This window comes from Spermophilus citellus, assembly GCF_964194105.1.
Source record: "Spermophilus citellus genome assembly, chromosome: 11".
Lineage (NCBI taxonomy): Eukaryota > Metazoa > Chordata > Mammalia > Rodentia > Sciuridae > Spermophilus > Spermophilus citellus.
The window spans coordinates 69,409,363-69,426,184 of record NC_138192.1 but is presented as its reverse complement, the minus strand read 5'-3'; the positions used below and the strand labels follow the sequence as shown (position 1 = coordinate 69,426,184).

Sequence of the window (16,822 nt, the reverse complement as noted above, 5' to 3'; positions counted from 1 at the left end):
AAATCTATCTGAATTATCAGTCATTTTAAAAACTTGCAGATTATTAATCTTAAAATAATTCTGACTTATGTTTGTTTCTCTTAGTGATTGCATTTGGGAACCTGAAGGAAATAGTGCAATCCATTTAGTTTACATCTTCGAGCAAAGATAAAAGTTTATTATACTTATCTTCTTTTTCTGTTGGTTGAAGTTATCTATGATGACACCAATGAACAGATTCAGAGTAAAGAATGAACCAAAAATAATAAAAATGACAAAATAAAGATACATGTATAGATTGTCTTCATACTTGGGTTGCAATTCTACCTAAAAAAATATGAAAAATGATAAGCATTAGATTTAATACTTGTTTAATAAAAAGTACATCCATAAATTTTTCAATTCTATAAGCAGATTTAATGAACCTTTAAATGTAAAATATTGGTTGAAGAACCCTGTAAGACTATTCGCTGAGTTGAGAATAAAATAATTCATAGAAAAGTATAAATAATTATAAGCAATTTCACAAGGTAAATTTCTAGATTATGAATGCATTTTTCTTTAGCAAACAAAGGTCTCAACACAGCATGCAAATTGAGGATTTTCTCCTCCTATAGAAGAAAGTCTAAAGTCTAGATTATTCTATTTTAAAATTATTAGCATTTACGTTCTCTGCCTAGTTTCCTCATCTGTGAAATGAAAATAATACAACCCAAAACCTTACAGGGTAGCTGTGAAAGTTAAATATGTTCATTTATGAAAAGTTCAGAGCCTGGTCAATAATAATTACTAAGTATAAGGATTTAGTATATATTATACATTTTTTAGGTAGGCTAGATCATTATTATATAGTCCATGTAGATATATTTTGCAGGATTATTCGTTCCTAAAAATGAGACTCTTGATTCATTCTGTTCACTGAGCACTGTTTCTGTAACAATGGTGCTCCCTCTTGTACAGATACTCTTGGTTAGGAAAACACATTGTAGTTGTTGAACCAACAACATTGGCTATAATCAACAGTTCAGATTTCACAGAACACTATTCTAACAGAGATAGCCATTCATTGATTATGATCTACTGTGTTATGAAATCAATTTAGAGGATCATGACCAACCTAACTTTTCTAAAGAAATAGAGTAAACTAAATAATATCAGAACAACTTAATGAGATGTTGATTTATGTGTCTGTGTGCATAGCAATGATATTTTTGAGTATTTTATAATTAAACACAATACACATATGGAAAATTGCATCACACAGATATAAAATATAATACATGTCTATGAAGTAAAATCCATAATCTAGGATATTGTCAGAATCTCAGAAACCCTGTATATCCTTTTAAAATATAAGTTCTACCATCCTTGCCAGAAGTAATCATTACCATGACTTTTATGGCAATTATTTTCTTTTATTTTTCTTTACAGTTAACACCTAAGTATGCATTCTTGAGTAGTAAGTTCACTTTCATCAATTTCTGAACTTTATATGAATGAAATCATAGTATGTGTTTAGTTTCTTTAGTTGAATGTTATATATTATGATTTCTCTATATGGTTGAAGATGGCTGTATTCATATATTTCCATCACCATATAATATTTGTTCATTTGAGTTGCTTCTGTTTATTCTTATAAATGGATTATCCTATACATGTGAACAAATTACTGTAGGGTTTTCTTTTTGGGGGGTGGGGTGTGGTACTAGGGATTGAATTCAGGGGCACTCGATATCACCACACTTTTTAGTACTGCCAATATGGAAGGTATGTAGGTACTGTCTCATCTTGTTTTAAATTTGCATTTTCCTATCTGAAAGTGTTCAACTGCATAGAAAGCAGTAATAAATTAAATTTAAAAAATCCATATCAGGTTCATAATATAGTGCAGGGCTTTCAGTGTTCACTGCCTTTGAAATTAAAAAAAAAAATCAGAAAGTTTTCATTCAGAAAGCCAGTTGTTGATACCAGATAAATAGAATTTTGAGCTTAACTGACTTGTTCTACCAAACCAGCAGTCAATCTCTTTTTCTAAACCATAATTTCCTTTCTTGTTGAATAGGGAGAAATTAATTGTGCAAAAAATTTCAAAGGTACTGAGGTGTATAAGGTAGATTATAAGCCAAAAATAAAATGCTTTATGGTACAAATATAGTCAATACATTAGTAAGTGTCAATTGCCACGCTAAATACTATAACAGTGTTAAAAAATTCACAATGAGGGCTGGGGATATAGTTCAGTGGTAGAATGTTTGTCTAGCATGTGAGAGGTCCTAGGTTTAATACCCAGCACCATAAAGAGCAAAGAGAAGGGACTGGGGTAGTGGCTCAGGGGTACTGTGCTCGACTAGCATGTCCGAGGCCCTGGGTTTGATCCTCAGCACCGCATAAAAATAAAGGTACTGTGTCCATCTATAACTAAATAAATATTTAATAAAAAAGTAAAGATAAATCACAATGGGTAGAGGAAAAAAAACTCATCAAGGAAGAAATAATGTGACATTAAATATTTTAATATAATTAAATATATATTTTTATAATATATTTGAGTTCTATAAATAGATTTATAGCTTTATACATAGTTTTATTTTATTAAAATAAGTAAATTACAACACTAGAAATAATGATTTTATCAGACTAAACAATTTTCCCTCTAAATAGACTTACATTTCGTGAATCAACAGCTGCATACATTATATCCATCCATCCTTTAAATGTAGCCTGTAAAAAAATCATAATATTTAGTTTTCCCCATGTTATGATTTTATAAAATAAGTTATAAAAAAATTCTAAAAAGCTAGATAGAAGGATTCTGAATGTTTTTTTTTTACCACAAAGAAATACTATGTTTTAAGTAGAAGATATATGTACTTTGAATTGAACATTACTCAGTATATACGTGTATTAAAATATCACATGGCAACCATGAATATGTACACTATTTTATATATAATTTTAAAAGAGAAAAGAGTACCAAAGTAGTTAAGATTTTTTCTAATATATGTATGTAAAATACTTTGAGGCTACTATTTAAACTTTTTGGGCAATGTTTTATAATATGTACACTGAAAATACTTCAACTTTTTGTTTTTCTATGACATCTATCATAATCAACAACTTTTGACTTGGTATGAATATTTTAAGAGTACCACCAGTAAGAAACAAATTCAAAATCACACTGCATTATTTGCTCTTATGCTTTCTTTTCTTATTCTTTTCTTACCTAGAATTATCACTGACAACCAATCTTAGGAATTTATTCTTGACAATATCCTTAATATCGCTGAATATTTTGAAACAACTAGTATATGAGAAGAACTTTCCTAATCAGAAAGCAAACATATTTAAATACAATTTACTGCTTTCCATATTTTTATTCTTTTTTTATCTCACATATGGTTATATTTTACAAATAAATTGTGTTGTTATACTCTCAAAACTTTCTATTTTAAAACTATTTGGGTTATGCAATAGATAAGGGATTTTAAACCAGTATAATATAGACATTATTCCATTGTCTTCTTGTAGGCAGTTTTTCTGTTGAAAATCAGTTTCAATCTGATGCTTTACCCTGTGTAAGTTACATTCTTTTTTCTACAGATTTATAGAGTATTGATTTTGGTTTTAATACTCTTGAGCTTTAATATAATGTTCTCTTTAAATTATTAATTAATTTATTTTAATTAGGTATATATGACAGCAGAATGCATTTTGATTCATTGTACACAACTGAAGCATAACTTTTCATTTCTTTGGTTGTACAAGATACAGCTTTGCATGATATGTTCAGTCATGCATGTACCTAGGGTATTGATGTCCAACTCATTCCACATCTTTTCTGCTCCCATGCCCTCTCCCCACATTTCCCTCCCCTTTGCCCAATCAAAAGAACTTAAAATTGGCATAGTAACATAGCCACATCAATGTTTATAGCAGCTCAATTCATAGCTAAACTGTGGAACCAACCTAGATGCCCTTCAATAGATGAATGGATAAAGAAACTGTGGTGTATATATATACACAATGGAATATTACTCAACATTAAAAGAGAATAAAATTATGGCATTTGCAGGTAAATGGATGGAGCTGGAGAATATCATGCTAAGTGAAGTAAGCCAATCCCCCCAAAACCAAAGGCTGAATGTTCTCTCTCATACGTGGATGCTGATCCATAATGGGGGGGGGGCATGGGAAAAATGGAGTAACTTTGATCAATATTTTTTTTTCTATTGTTGTGGAAATAGTAATACTGAAAACAAAATATTGGATTTTATTTTCAGTTCCTCAGTGCCACAGACTATAGCCTTCTGAGTATTCCTTTAATATTGAAGATTGTTTATGTGGATTGCCTCCAGGAGCAAGTAGATATAACAAACTATGCACATTTGAAGGGATCAATGAATTCTTATGAATTTTTGGCAGAATTCATAGATAGAAAGATTATCATTTGTAAGACGGCAGTCTTCGTATCTGAAAGTGTTCAATTAGCAGACAAGATGACGAGCAGAAAAGGAGAGTTGGAACAAAGGTGTGAAGGTAGGGAATTTGGTTATGGTATTGGTGAAGTTTTGGTAGGTGAAGACTTGACAAGGTCTAGTTACTTACTGTCTGGTACCTGAGAAGGTATCCAGAAATCTTCCATTCTTCCCCTTAGCCACATGCACACCTCTCCAACCCCCTATCCCAGAAAAGCACCTCTACTTTGTCAGATGGGATGGTGGAAAACAGTGGGAACACAGATGGAAACCCAGTAAAAATGAACTAGTGTCTGTCTACTTCATGCATGTCTGAAAGACTATAAATTTTGTAGAGCTAACTTGTTTTCAACATGTTGCAGATAAGTGAAGTCAGCATTCATGGAATCTAGGAAGATGGGAACGTGGAAGTATTTTCATATACTAAAAAGTAATTTCTTTCCTTTTTCTTTTTATATTGTTAATTGCACCTATGTAGTATCCTTAAAGTTACATGTATTTTTGTATTAGTAGCTTTTAAATTATATTTATTTTTAAACTGGCATAAAATTATTTTTATTTATATGGTACAATGTGATATTTAGGAACATGTGCCATTATGTAATTAGTAACTTTTTTTTTTCTTGAGAAAAAGGAAAAAGAATGTTTATGGCTTTGCTAGCAAATAAGAAACACAGGGAACTCCTGTCCCAAAGGCTGTGATAATACTGCCCATCAGCAGAAACAGGGAGCTTATATAGAGGTGATTCAAGAGAAAGTGAGATTAGGGAGTAGAGGTCAGGAAGGAGAGGATCAGGGAAAATAAGGTCAGGGAGAAGTGTAATTGGTAACTCTTGTTAGTTGGTATATACATTATCAATATTGTGTTATTGATATAATATATTGGTATCTATTAGTTGGTATATACATATCAGTATTGTGTTTAGAACTTAAAATATACTCTTAGTGATATTCAAGTATATCCTACATTGCTATTACTTATAGTGGTCATGCAGGACAATAGATCTCCAGAACTGATTTCTCCTGTTGAAGTGAAATGTTTTGTCTTTTGCTCAACATTTCTTCTCTCCACTCTCAGCCCCTGTTAACCACCATCCTATTCTGTTGCTCAGATTCCACATATAAGTGAGATCATGTGGTATTTCCTTTCTCTGTGTCTGGATTATTTTAGTTAATAGGTTCATCCATGCTGTTACAAATGACAAGATTTTTTTCTTTATGAGGCTGAATAGTATTCCATTGTGCATGTGAGTGTTTGTGTATGTATGTCACATTTTCTTTATACATTCATCCACTGATGAACACTTAGGTTGATTCCAGAGTTGCCTATTGTGATAATGCTGCAAGAGTAATCAGTATATTTCTATTTGCAATATGAAATTTGTATGTGAAAAAGATAGGAGTGTGTCTTTTTTCACATTTTGATTTGACATTTGTTTTGGACTTATACCCAGTAATGTGATTTATAGATCATATGGTAGCTCTTTTATAATTTTGCATACTGTTTTCAAAAATGGCCATGCTAATTTTCATTCCCACTAACCCTGTGCAAGGGTTTTTCCAAATACTCGCCAACACTTGTTATATTTCTTCTTTTTGATAATAATCATTCTAACAGCAGTGAGTTTATATCTCATTGTGGAGAAGAAGAATTTTATACTCATTTTCATTTTACAACACCGGTAATAATAAAATGGTGACTTACTACTTGAAGCAGAGAAAGATATCCAAGTCCCACATTATCAAAGTTCACTTTCACGTTTTTCCATCTGGCAGTTTGATTGCTTTCTATGAGAGCTTTACATTCACTGAAGTTGTTGACCACGCTTACATCAAACATCTCTCCTGTGGTGTAGTTAATGCAATGGTAAAACTTGCCAGCAAATAGATTCACTCCCATGATACTGAATATTAGCCAAAAAATCAGACAGACCAGAAGTACATTCATTATAGATGGAATGGCTCCTAAAAGAGCATTTACAACAACCTGGCACAGGATGAGAGGGACAAAAAAAGTGAACATCCAACAATTAGTATTATTTTTACTTACTTTAAAACATGACAACAAGTGTAACAGTCAAATTATAGAAAATATATCTGTTCTCAAAGTTGAATGTTGGGTAGAAATATCTGGTAGTCAGCTAAGAATTTTGAAGTTATTATTCAAAGGGTAAAAAGTGAATTTACATGGTAGAATGTTTTCTTGAGAAGAAGAATATATGTGTAGCAGATATTCATCAAGAAATGGAACTAACTAAAAATGCAAAGAATAATTAAGACTATGTGGATATATAAGTAAGATCATCATGTGAGCATAAAAAAATGTAAATGCAAACAATACAATTTACTACCAAAATTTGAGAGTAAAATAAAATATCTGGGGACAAATTATACATAGGAAATATAAAAATTTTTCCATTACTGAAAGAGTTAAACCTACTATGGAAAAAATAATGATTTTAAATTGAAAAGAATATAACATGTAACAATTACTTTCTATATAACTATGCATACACACACACACACACACACACACACACACACACACCCCTAAACACAACATTCATCTCTGATTGTGTTTCAAATATTCAGATAAAGTCTAAGTAACTATATTCAAATATCACAAAAAGCATCATTTTCTGCAGCTTTCTTCTTAACAACTAAACTACAGACAGGGCAGCATCATTTTTTTAGATGGTAGGGCTGTGGTCTTAGGTTTTGTGTCCCTTGGGACGCCAAACATCAGCACAAATTCCTCCCTGTTCCTTTGTATCACCTTACTAAGTGAGTTTCAGATTTCCACAGCTGACCTACTTTTTAGACTTCGTTTAGCCTGTGTTTGAAAAAGGCCAGATTCAGGCTTCAAAAGGCTCAAAATACATCACATGGAACAGTGAAAAAAGATAAGCAATTGTGTGGTAGTTTTAAGCAATTGTGTGGTAGTTTTAAATGATAGCAAGTAGGTTTGCTAGAACATTTATAAGGGGAATAAAAAGAGCATATATATATATATTTTTTTTTTTTTTTTTCTTTTGGTGGTTCTGGGGATTGAACCTTGTGCACTCACCAACTGAGCTATATCCCCAGCCCTGCAAATCTTAATTCAGATGAGCAGTGTACCCAAAATAAGAGATTTCTCACAGAGTAAGAATCTAGATCTTAGGAAACATTCAGGCATTATATTTTGTGTCTTTAATAATGGCAGGTACTATGGACAGCTGATAAACATTGACTGATTGATTATGTCAATGTGCATGTAGAACTTAGAAATCCTCTTTGGATTTGTCATTTTTAATGTAAAAAGAAGATAAGTTCAACTATAATTTTATCCAATTCTAAAGTACTCAGTCTTACCCTCATTCCTTCAAACCGGGATAGGGCTCTCAATGGCCTCAGAGCTCTGAGTGTTCTGAGGGATTTGATGGCACCAAGTTCAGAGTAGCCCAAGGCATTTGCAGTTAGGCTAACCAATGACACCTACACAGAGAAAACAACACAATGTTCTTATTACAGGCAAAACATCTACACATTTGGTTATATAGATAAACCTTTCTCTGTGCAATAATCCAGTGGTTCTCAAGCTTCAGCCAATTTCAAAATCACCCAGGGGATCATTAAAAATACTGACAGCTGGCACAGTCTGAGTAGGTTTGGAGTGGGGCCTGAGAATTTGCATTTCTTCAAGTTCCTGGGTAAGGTTCAAAATACTGATCCATAAACCACATTTTGAGAAGCATAATAAAATAGATCAAATAAAATTAGTGAAGTAAAATAAAATAAGTTGAGATATTAGTATAACAAAAAGATTACAAGAAAAATGTTTCTTTTAGTCATTCATACAGACGACTAATGAAGTTGATTAAAATTTTGAAATACTGAGCTAAAAAGAAAAAGAAAACCAGTTTTAGGTAGCACAGAAATGTCTGATTTCCTTTGACAATATATAGAAAATTCATTAAATTACATGTCAAGAAATATATTTCATCCGGAAGCACATCAGCATTCCAAAAGCAGATAAACAGAAACAAATGTGCAGTATAATTTTAAAATTATATTAATATATATTTGTAAAAGAATGTTTAATAGTAATAAGTAAAGCACATAGAATATTGTTACAAAATCTTGATTTACTTAAACCAATTTTGCAATGCTATCTGAAAGTGAAATCTCCAAATTTAGAAAAAAAAAATTAGCTACAAAATTTTATTTCAACTGGTTTATTTAGTTTCCCTAAAATCAGATGTTTTAGGATTCATAATCCTCTTCACAGGCAGAAAAAACAAAGTAACTGAATTATGAACTGTGAGGATTTTCTGTATATAGGAAATGAGGACCTACAGTACTTTACCTTCTCTGAAGACAGAACCAAAAAGAGATAGCATACATTAAAGAATGAAAGATAAAAGTTAAACATGAAAAATATTCTGAACATGGGAAATATTTATCAGCTGACTAAAAGAGGTTGTAAAATATGCAATTTTAATGTAATTTGTATTGTTAGGTTTGAAAAGGAGACACATTCAGACACTGTAGCAGTCTTCTAATTTGTCTTTTGATTTCTAAATGATTCCCTTTCTACTCCATTATTCACACCCGCACCAATTTCTCTCCCTAAAAGAGCAAGCTGGTCTTATCACTTCCCTGTATGTCATTCTTCAATGGCTTACTCTTTACTGAAACATGAGTCCAAATTTCTTGGATAGCATCTTGGGTCTCTTCATACTCTTCTCTAACTTTTGTTACCTTGTCATTCAATGACAAAACCAACAAATAGTTTTCTCTTATTTCCTGGCAGTCTATGCCCACCCGCAAGGACTTGTTTCTTGAACTGGCCCTACACGTCATACATCAGTATTTTAACACGTGGTGTCCCTCCCTCATCTGAAACTGCTGATGTTCTCATCTCTCAAATTCCAACCTACACTCCAATTCCCTCATGATGCCTTTCCTCTTCTTTCAAGTGAAGCAAATTGCACTTCTAATACAGGTGCCAATATGTCACTGAATACCTCTCTGTCCTTACTGTTAGACTGAGAGTCCTTCAGGATGAGAAAAATGACTTAGTTATATTTATAGCTTCCATAACAGAATAGATGAGCAATATACATATTTTATTTAAAAAACAGTATTAATCAGTTTCATATATACTCATAATAGTTTTCCTAAGTCAAAAATAGTAGGATATTGATATATATTAGGAAATATGAGTATGAACTTCAGGAAACCTAAATTTCTTTTAAAAATATTCCTCTATTCAAGTAGTGTGGATTTTGTGACTTATCTTTATATAGATATTTTAAGTATTAGGTATTTTATTAACAATCTGCCAAACTATCACAACCACAAGCTAAGTAGCAAAAAGTTCTAGTATCATGCATAATCCCATTATTCAAATAAATAAATGGCTATAGTTTTAGTACATTTTTCATTATTCACAGTGTTCAAACATATATACTTTTAAATGTTACTTATAGTCTTTTTTTATTTTCAGATGACATTAATGTAATTCTGCATGTATACATATGTTACATTTAGTAGTAACTTGTCTCATATTCAATTATTTTAAAACTCTTCTGTATTCTGGCATCCCACCTTCTGTTATTTCAACACCAATGTAGTATAATAAACATTTAAATAACTGGTTGATAGTGAATCTGTTTCTATCAACACAAAAATCAAGTGGTATCTCTTGCTTTTTGGACTTTCAAATTTCCTTAGAGTAAATATTCCATTTGTTTGACAAACACTTCTCAACAGGCCCTTTTCATGATAAAGATACTAATGACAAAGATGCTTGGTAAGAATTTAAATATTTCTATTTTGTGAAATGTGAGAGTGAAAAAGAAAAATTCCATAATTAATATATAATTTTGAATAACTTAGAATTTCAAATATAAATTTGAACCTAAACCAATAAGAAAATAATGTGGCATTTGATTTTTCTGTCCAGAAAGTATACATACTTTAGTTGGCAATAAATATTTTAGGCATCCTTCCACTGGGAAAGTAGAAAGTATCATTTATATTTCAGCCAATGCAGGACTTACTGAGTGACCACTACAAGACAGCCACCATTGTCAGGACTAGTACCTACTATCAGCTGCCATGGAAAGAAATAAGAGACTGCAGAATACTCACATCAACAATCAGGAAGTCTAGCCAGCACCAGGCATTGGTAAAATACATTTGAAATCCATATGCAACCCACTTTAGAAGCATTTCCAGGATGAATATATAAGTGAAAACCTTGTCAGCATATTCTAACATGGTCTTAATGGTTTTTCGCTGCTCAATATATATATCCTCAAAGGCCTGTAAAGGGAAGACAGTTTCATTGCATAAACAGTCTCTAATTTATGTATAAGGGAAAGACAAATATGCAAACATTTCATGGGGTCCCCAAGGCAGGATGGGTTAGTGCTTCTTAGGGCTACATTTACTTTATGGCTATCTGGACACAAGTGACTACTGAATGGGCATTTTGGTCCCCTGAGGAATTCAAATAATTAAATTTTGGTATTAGAGTATCCCAAAAGAGCTTAAAATTTTAAGAGGCAGAAAGTCATTTGGGTGTAGATCTGTTTTCTTCAGTGCAATCACTGAAATGTGCCCTCACAGTGATACAAATAATGGGCCTCTGGAAAAGAAAAGGGATTATTATCTTTTACTCCCCCCCCCACCCCTGCAAGGGCATATATGCTCTGTCCTCATTTTGTAGAGTTCTTGGGAAAAGGTAGGGAACTCAACTGCAGGAGCCCTTCGGCTTTGTAGAATGAAAAGACAGTTTATCCAGCTCAATCCTCTTATAGGGAAAACTACCAAGGTGACATGGTGGCCTGGATCAAGGACAAAAGAGGCTTATGATCAGGGCTCAACACAAGGGCCTGAGAGCTCTGGAGCTCAGCTTGTGGCTGGAAGCTCCTAGAAACAAGTCATGGTGCCAGCATGTTTGTGCAATTTGGTGAGCCTGAACTGAGTATAATCACGAGTCAGCCACTGATAAGACTTTACAGGTTCCTCTCTCCTTGGCATTAAAATACAAGGCTGGTCTTCTGGACAGAGAACATGGAAGGATGCAGGATTTTTGGTTAAAACAGAAATGAGCTTAGAGGCCTCCAGATACAATGCATTATCTTCATAATAAAATCAACTCATTGAACATTCTAGTAAGTAATTGAAAAGCAAAGGAAATGCAATGATATTTTTATCATCAAATGGGAAAATGAGTCACATTGTTTTCATTATATCGGTCAGCATTTTGACCAAACTGGCCGTTCCAGTAAGTGACATTAGGTTTGCAATGCTCTCAAGTCACTATTCCTCGGTGATTGAGTTAGCTCACTCTTTGCCTTTCACCATGGTTGGCAGTAGTGAATCCATGTGAACAAGACAGTTGAGTTCCATGAAGCATGGAGCTTATGTTAAGGAGTTTGGTATTTAGCTGACAATTGCCCATTATATCTACACACACATTCTTAATAGATGACCTGTTGCTAAAAATCTTTAATTATCATAAGATACCATACTAACCTGGGTTTAATTCCATCTGAGGATTACTCCAGACAAAGCAATGACAGTTGCTCTTTACTGGGCTTCTCATGCTGTGCTAAACACATCACATGTATTGTCTTTCATTCTCAAAAATATCTTATTCTAAAGAGCGCAACATGAGGTTCATTGGAGGGAAAGGGAAAGGGCTTCAGGGAAAAGGTGAAGGAGCAGATTATGTACCACCTACCAGAGCCCCACTGCTGAGCAGAATCATGAAGACGATGAACGTTTCAAACCAGTTGTGCTCCACGATCTTATAGCATGTTTTCCTCAGGTTCCACCAGAGTTTCCCTTTGCCTTCCTCTATGCTTATCTGACAGCACTTGAACTTCCGTACACAATCTAAAATACGTGAGAGTAAATGAAGAAACATTCACTCTTTGATTATGTATCTTTGTGTTGGTGGAACATGCATCTCTATTATTCCCCTATATTATAAATAGCTACTTTTTAAGATGATTTTATTTATAGGAATCAAAACAGTCTGTATGGCTTTTTACTCTTCATTGAATAAATATTTATTTTTATGTTTCTAGGACCATTATAGTGGATTACATTACATTACAAAAATATAAAAGTATAATGACAGGAAGAAAAGTAATATTACTTAAAGTTGGTATTTCCATCCTGTTCTTGTATAGAGTGTAATTCTATTCTACATAGAAATTATACATATATGAATTTTCAAATCTGTTCATTTAATGGTATATTTAAATATTTCCCATTTTATCATAAGCAGGTATACTTAAGAAATATTCCATAATATTACTCTAAATAGTATTACTAAAATTTATATAACTATTCCACTATTACTGAATATTTGGGTTGCTTTAATTCTGACCATTAGCAGAACCAACATAATAAGCACGTTTGTATAATTTGTATAATTTGTGGACTACTAGAGCAAAGGTTCCTAAATATTTACTGAATATTAGCTTTATTAAAAAATCAAATTGAAGAAATTATAGTACTATAATACTATGACATATAAGACACCCTTGCTGTAAAAGAAGATGCATTTTAACTAGGGGTGATTTGTCTATAGATTCTATAGTTATGGAAAGCAACAATTATCACAAGATAAAAAAGTTTATAAATGTTCATCAGTGAAGTTTAATTTCTAAACCTTATGAAAGATGTGTGGAGTTGTGGCTAGATCTTAAAAGATACATGAGAATCATGTCCAGAACATGAAGCTGTAAGAATGAAGACGTAATATAAGCAAAATTTAGTGACAGGACATTCTGAGAGCTTCACAGAAAGAACTAGAAGTTAAGACTAGAAAAGTATCTTAGAGCCAAATGGTAGTAGTTGGTTTGCTACACAGCATTATTATAACAGATAACAGATTCATACCTCAAATAACATAATTTTATCTTTTTTCAGAAAATACTTTTTGAGATTATTCCAATGACATGTTGCCCAATATCATATAACTTGAAGCTCATTTCAACATTTTTATGATCTATTGTTTTTGTTAACAAATAATAAAAAAAAATTGATCTTGAGTAGCACAGGGAACTATTACTTAAGAACAGATTGAGGGCTAGGGTTGTATAGCTCAGTAGTAGAGTGCTTGCCTAGCATGTGTGAGGCATTGGATTCAATTCTCAGAACCATATAAAAGTAAATAAATAAAATAAAGGTTTTATGTCCATCTACAACCAGAAATATTTTTTTTAAAATTAAAGAACGGATTGACATGTACATATATCAAATAGCATACACTATCCTATGACCAGTCAAAAGACAAATTACCACTTTCACTTTCTTTTTTAAAAAAACCCTCTAAACCTAAAGAAAGATATGTATGGTTTGGTGTTGTCTCCCATGAGATACTTTAGATGACTACAGAAAAGCCAGTTATCAAGATATCTCCAAGGTGAACAGGATCCTCAGAAATAAAAAAAAGCATCTAATTATGTAAGTTAAACCTGTTTATTAAAAACTGCCGTTGTTTTGATACAGAAAAAGCAAAGAATGTGCAAATTAACAGGTAGATAGAGAGGTAAGCAGGTGAGGAAACCAGGACAGAAAGACAACAGCCAGGCGCTCAATGCCTTACAGACCTTCCGTGAAGCAAGCTTCCGGTTCCAGAGACTCTTCCGGTTCCGCCTCAGGCTGCTCTCCCTCAGCTGGGGCTCCTATATCGACTGTGCTGCCTTCAGATGAACTGGTTGCATTGAGCTTCTGAAAATCAATCCCACAGAGAAAAAAAACTTTTAAATTTTTTCTGTAATCTAAGTATAAAAATTCATAAGGGGTGCTGCCCCGCCCCCCACGTCTTCCATATGCATTTTCTTGATCTGTAATTTAAAAGTAACTTAAATATATTGCCAGTCTGCTTTGATACAAGTGGGGGGTCACAAGATTAGATACAGCACTATAGTATACATTTTTTTCAAGAAAATATGATGCTAAATAACTTTGAAGTCCATGTATACAGATTCTGAAATATTGATTTGCAAATTAGTTTGTAAATGACATAGTTGTTTCATTCTAAAATTGTGACCCAACCAACAAAAGCTGCACGAGTGTATTTTCATGTCAAATACAGAAAAGATTTGATCAAATGCACATAAACAGCAACAATCTAAATTTATCCACTTTTCATTGACATGAAAACTTTTACTACTGATTGTTATTAAATATATTCTATTATTTTCTAATTCCGAAAAGAGCAGCACGTTGTTAGCTAGATAGCAAGAGCTGATATTTTGCATTCTCTTTGGCCAATGCACTCCTGCGATTCATTGTGCATTTGGAAACTACTTGTTACTCTGGCACTCTTACCTGTCCTGTTAGTACAGGCAGAAATGAATCTTTGGTGGTTGTTGTTTTTCTTTCTTTTTTCCTTTGGTTAAATAAAGTATCACCAAAAGAATAAGATAGTAGACAGAAGTTGACTTAAATTTTGAAATGCAATAAACTTTAGCCAGGTCAGACCACTCTTGGGATCAGTATAATAAATGAAGGGATCCTGGTCTTTAGAAAGATGCAGAGCCAGGTGTGAGTGCCACACGGAATCAGAGTAGTTTTGGCCACAGCATTCTTGAACCTGTTACAATGTTATTACCATTAGTGCATAACATTAGAAATGGCTGAGCTGAAAACAGCTACTTTATACAGAGGATGAAATAAGCACATGATAAAATGCACACTGAAGTATGTTAAACTAGTTTAAAATGGATGCTGTAGTCAGTACTGAAAAGATTCAACCTACATTTGGACTAAGGATTATGTGGATTTTCCTCTAGGAAGATGGTTCCTTTATTTTATGAAAATAACTTTACATAAAATATTTCCTTATCATATTGGCTCTGACCAAGTAAAAATATTTACATCTAATAAGATTAAAAATGTTTTTGCCTCAGGTAGTTTAATGAAACTAATAAAAGGTGCATAAATATTAGATTCTCCTGCCATCTTAGAATTAGTTTTTTGATTATTTTTATATTTTTCCAAAATAGGTAAATCAAAGATTATATAAGTTGCTAGAAGATTGATTTTCTACTTGGTAGGCATAGCAAAATACTAGGCAATTGATCATAATACCTTTGTCATTAAAATTTGATGTATTTTGTTCTAAGATGAAACATCAAAATAAGTACATTTATTATGAATATTCTAACATTTTAGACTTATTCTGATTCATATCCTTCTCTTTCAGATAAACTGCCTTAAATAAGTAGAGTTGAATTTATATGCATGTAATTGAGCAAGAAGTTACTAAAATATCCCTGTGTTTTAACACATCTAATTCATATGAAGCTGTTACCTACTATGGATCTGATAATTCAGATCCTGTCATTTGCATGATGTTGTAATATAACACAGGTAATCAAACAAATTGAAGCTTAGTCACATCTGAACTAACTACAGACAGCACAATGGGGATGGGAAAATGCTCCTTTTAATAATTAGGATAACATTGCAAACAGAATAGGACAGCTTGAAGTGGGTCCAGGGAAGGAGCCATATTTAGGACTCTCCACATGCTCTACTGATATTGGCCAATGACCATCAGAGCCTACCTCAGGGCTGAGTAGGATATAAGTGCTCAGTCCATATTGTTAAAAATGAATGGATGACTGAATATCTGAGTGAAAGACTTTCTAACAGAAGGTAGGCTAGCCCTCAATAGTGATAGGGGGCAGTTACCAAAGTATTACAGGAAATCTTGGTTTAAAATTTTAAAAGGTTTCTATGGGATCCCAGGAACAACCGTGGTCACTCCTACTGCCACAGAGCTGGGTTGCTATTATGTTAAATGACTTCAGGAAGGCCTGAGTCATCACTGCTATTCCCCTTCACTATTTTGTAACAATCACACTTATTTCCTTTCATGAAATCTACCAAACAAATCTGGAGTCCTCATTTCTCCCACCCATCTTCACCATGAAATGTGCATCCTAGATCCTGCATGATTCTTTTGTGGTCTATTTTGCATTTGACCTTTGATAAAGGGTCCAATTTTTTCAGACTGATATAGATTCTGGTCTCCCTAACATACTTATCAGATGTTTGGGGTCAGGAAACATGCACTATAGGCCCTATGGATAATACAAGGAATATAATTTAATACTAGGAGCAGACTCTTAATTGCCAATATGCTTTTTATTGATTAGTGAATGAATGAACAAATCACTAGGTCAATCATCTGTTTTTAATAGATTGTCCAAATTAAGAATTCATCCAATAGTTTGATCCAAGGTTAAAATTAAGGAATGTTAATCAAAGATTTTATACTGACCTGAAAATGAGACTTCCCTAGAAGTTAGTTAAAAAGTTTCTTTTTAGGTGTCATTTCTGGAAAG

The 16,822-nt window shown here is 32.9% G+C and overlaps 1 protein-coding gene across 1 annotated transcript in view; it reads right to left on the bottom strand.

Annotated features, from left to right (window-relative positions):
* LOC308630963 (sodium channel protein type 2 subunit alpha) overlaps positions 1 to 16,822 on the bottom strand; it is a gene marked incomplete at its 3' end in the record, with an annotated part of 95,170 nt that overhangs the window by 10,273 nt on the left and 68,075 nt on the right. Inside the window, exons 18-24 of the mRNA XM_081261773.1 lie at positions 14,075 to 14,195; positions 12,193 to 12,347; positions 10,593 to 10,766; positions 7,809 to 7,931; positions 6,160 to 6,441; positions 2,647 to 2,700; positions 165 to 306 (exon numbers count right to left, since the gene is read on the bottom strand). Of these exons, the coding sequence (XP_081117899.1) occupies positions 165 to 306; positions 2,647 to 2,700; positions 6,160 to 6,441; positions 7,809 to 7,931; positions 10,593 to 10,766; positions 12,193 to 12,347; positions 14,075 to 14,195 (1,051 nt within the window). The remainder of the gene's footprint in view (positions 1 to 164; positions 307 to 2,646; positions 2,701 to 6,159; positions 6,442 to 7,808; positions 7,932 to 10,592; positions 10,767 to 12,192; positions 12,348 to 14,074; positions 14,196 to 16,822) is intronic.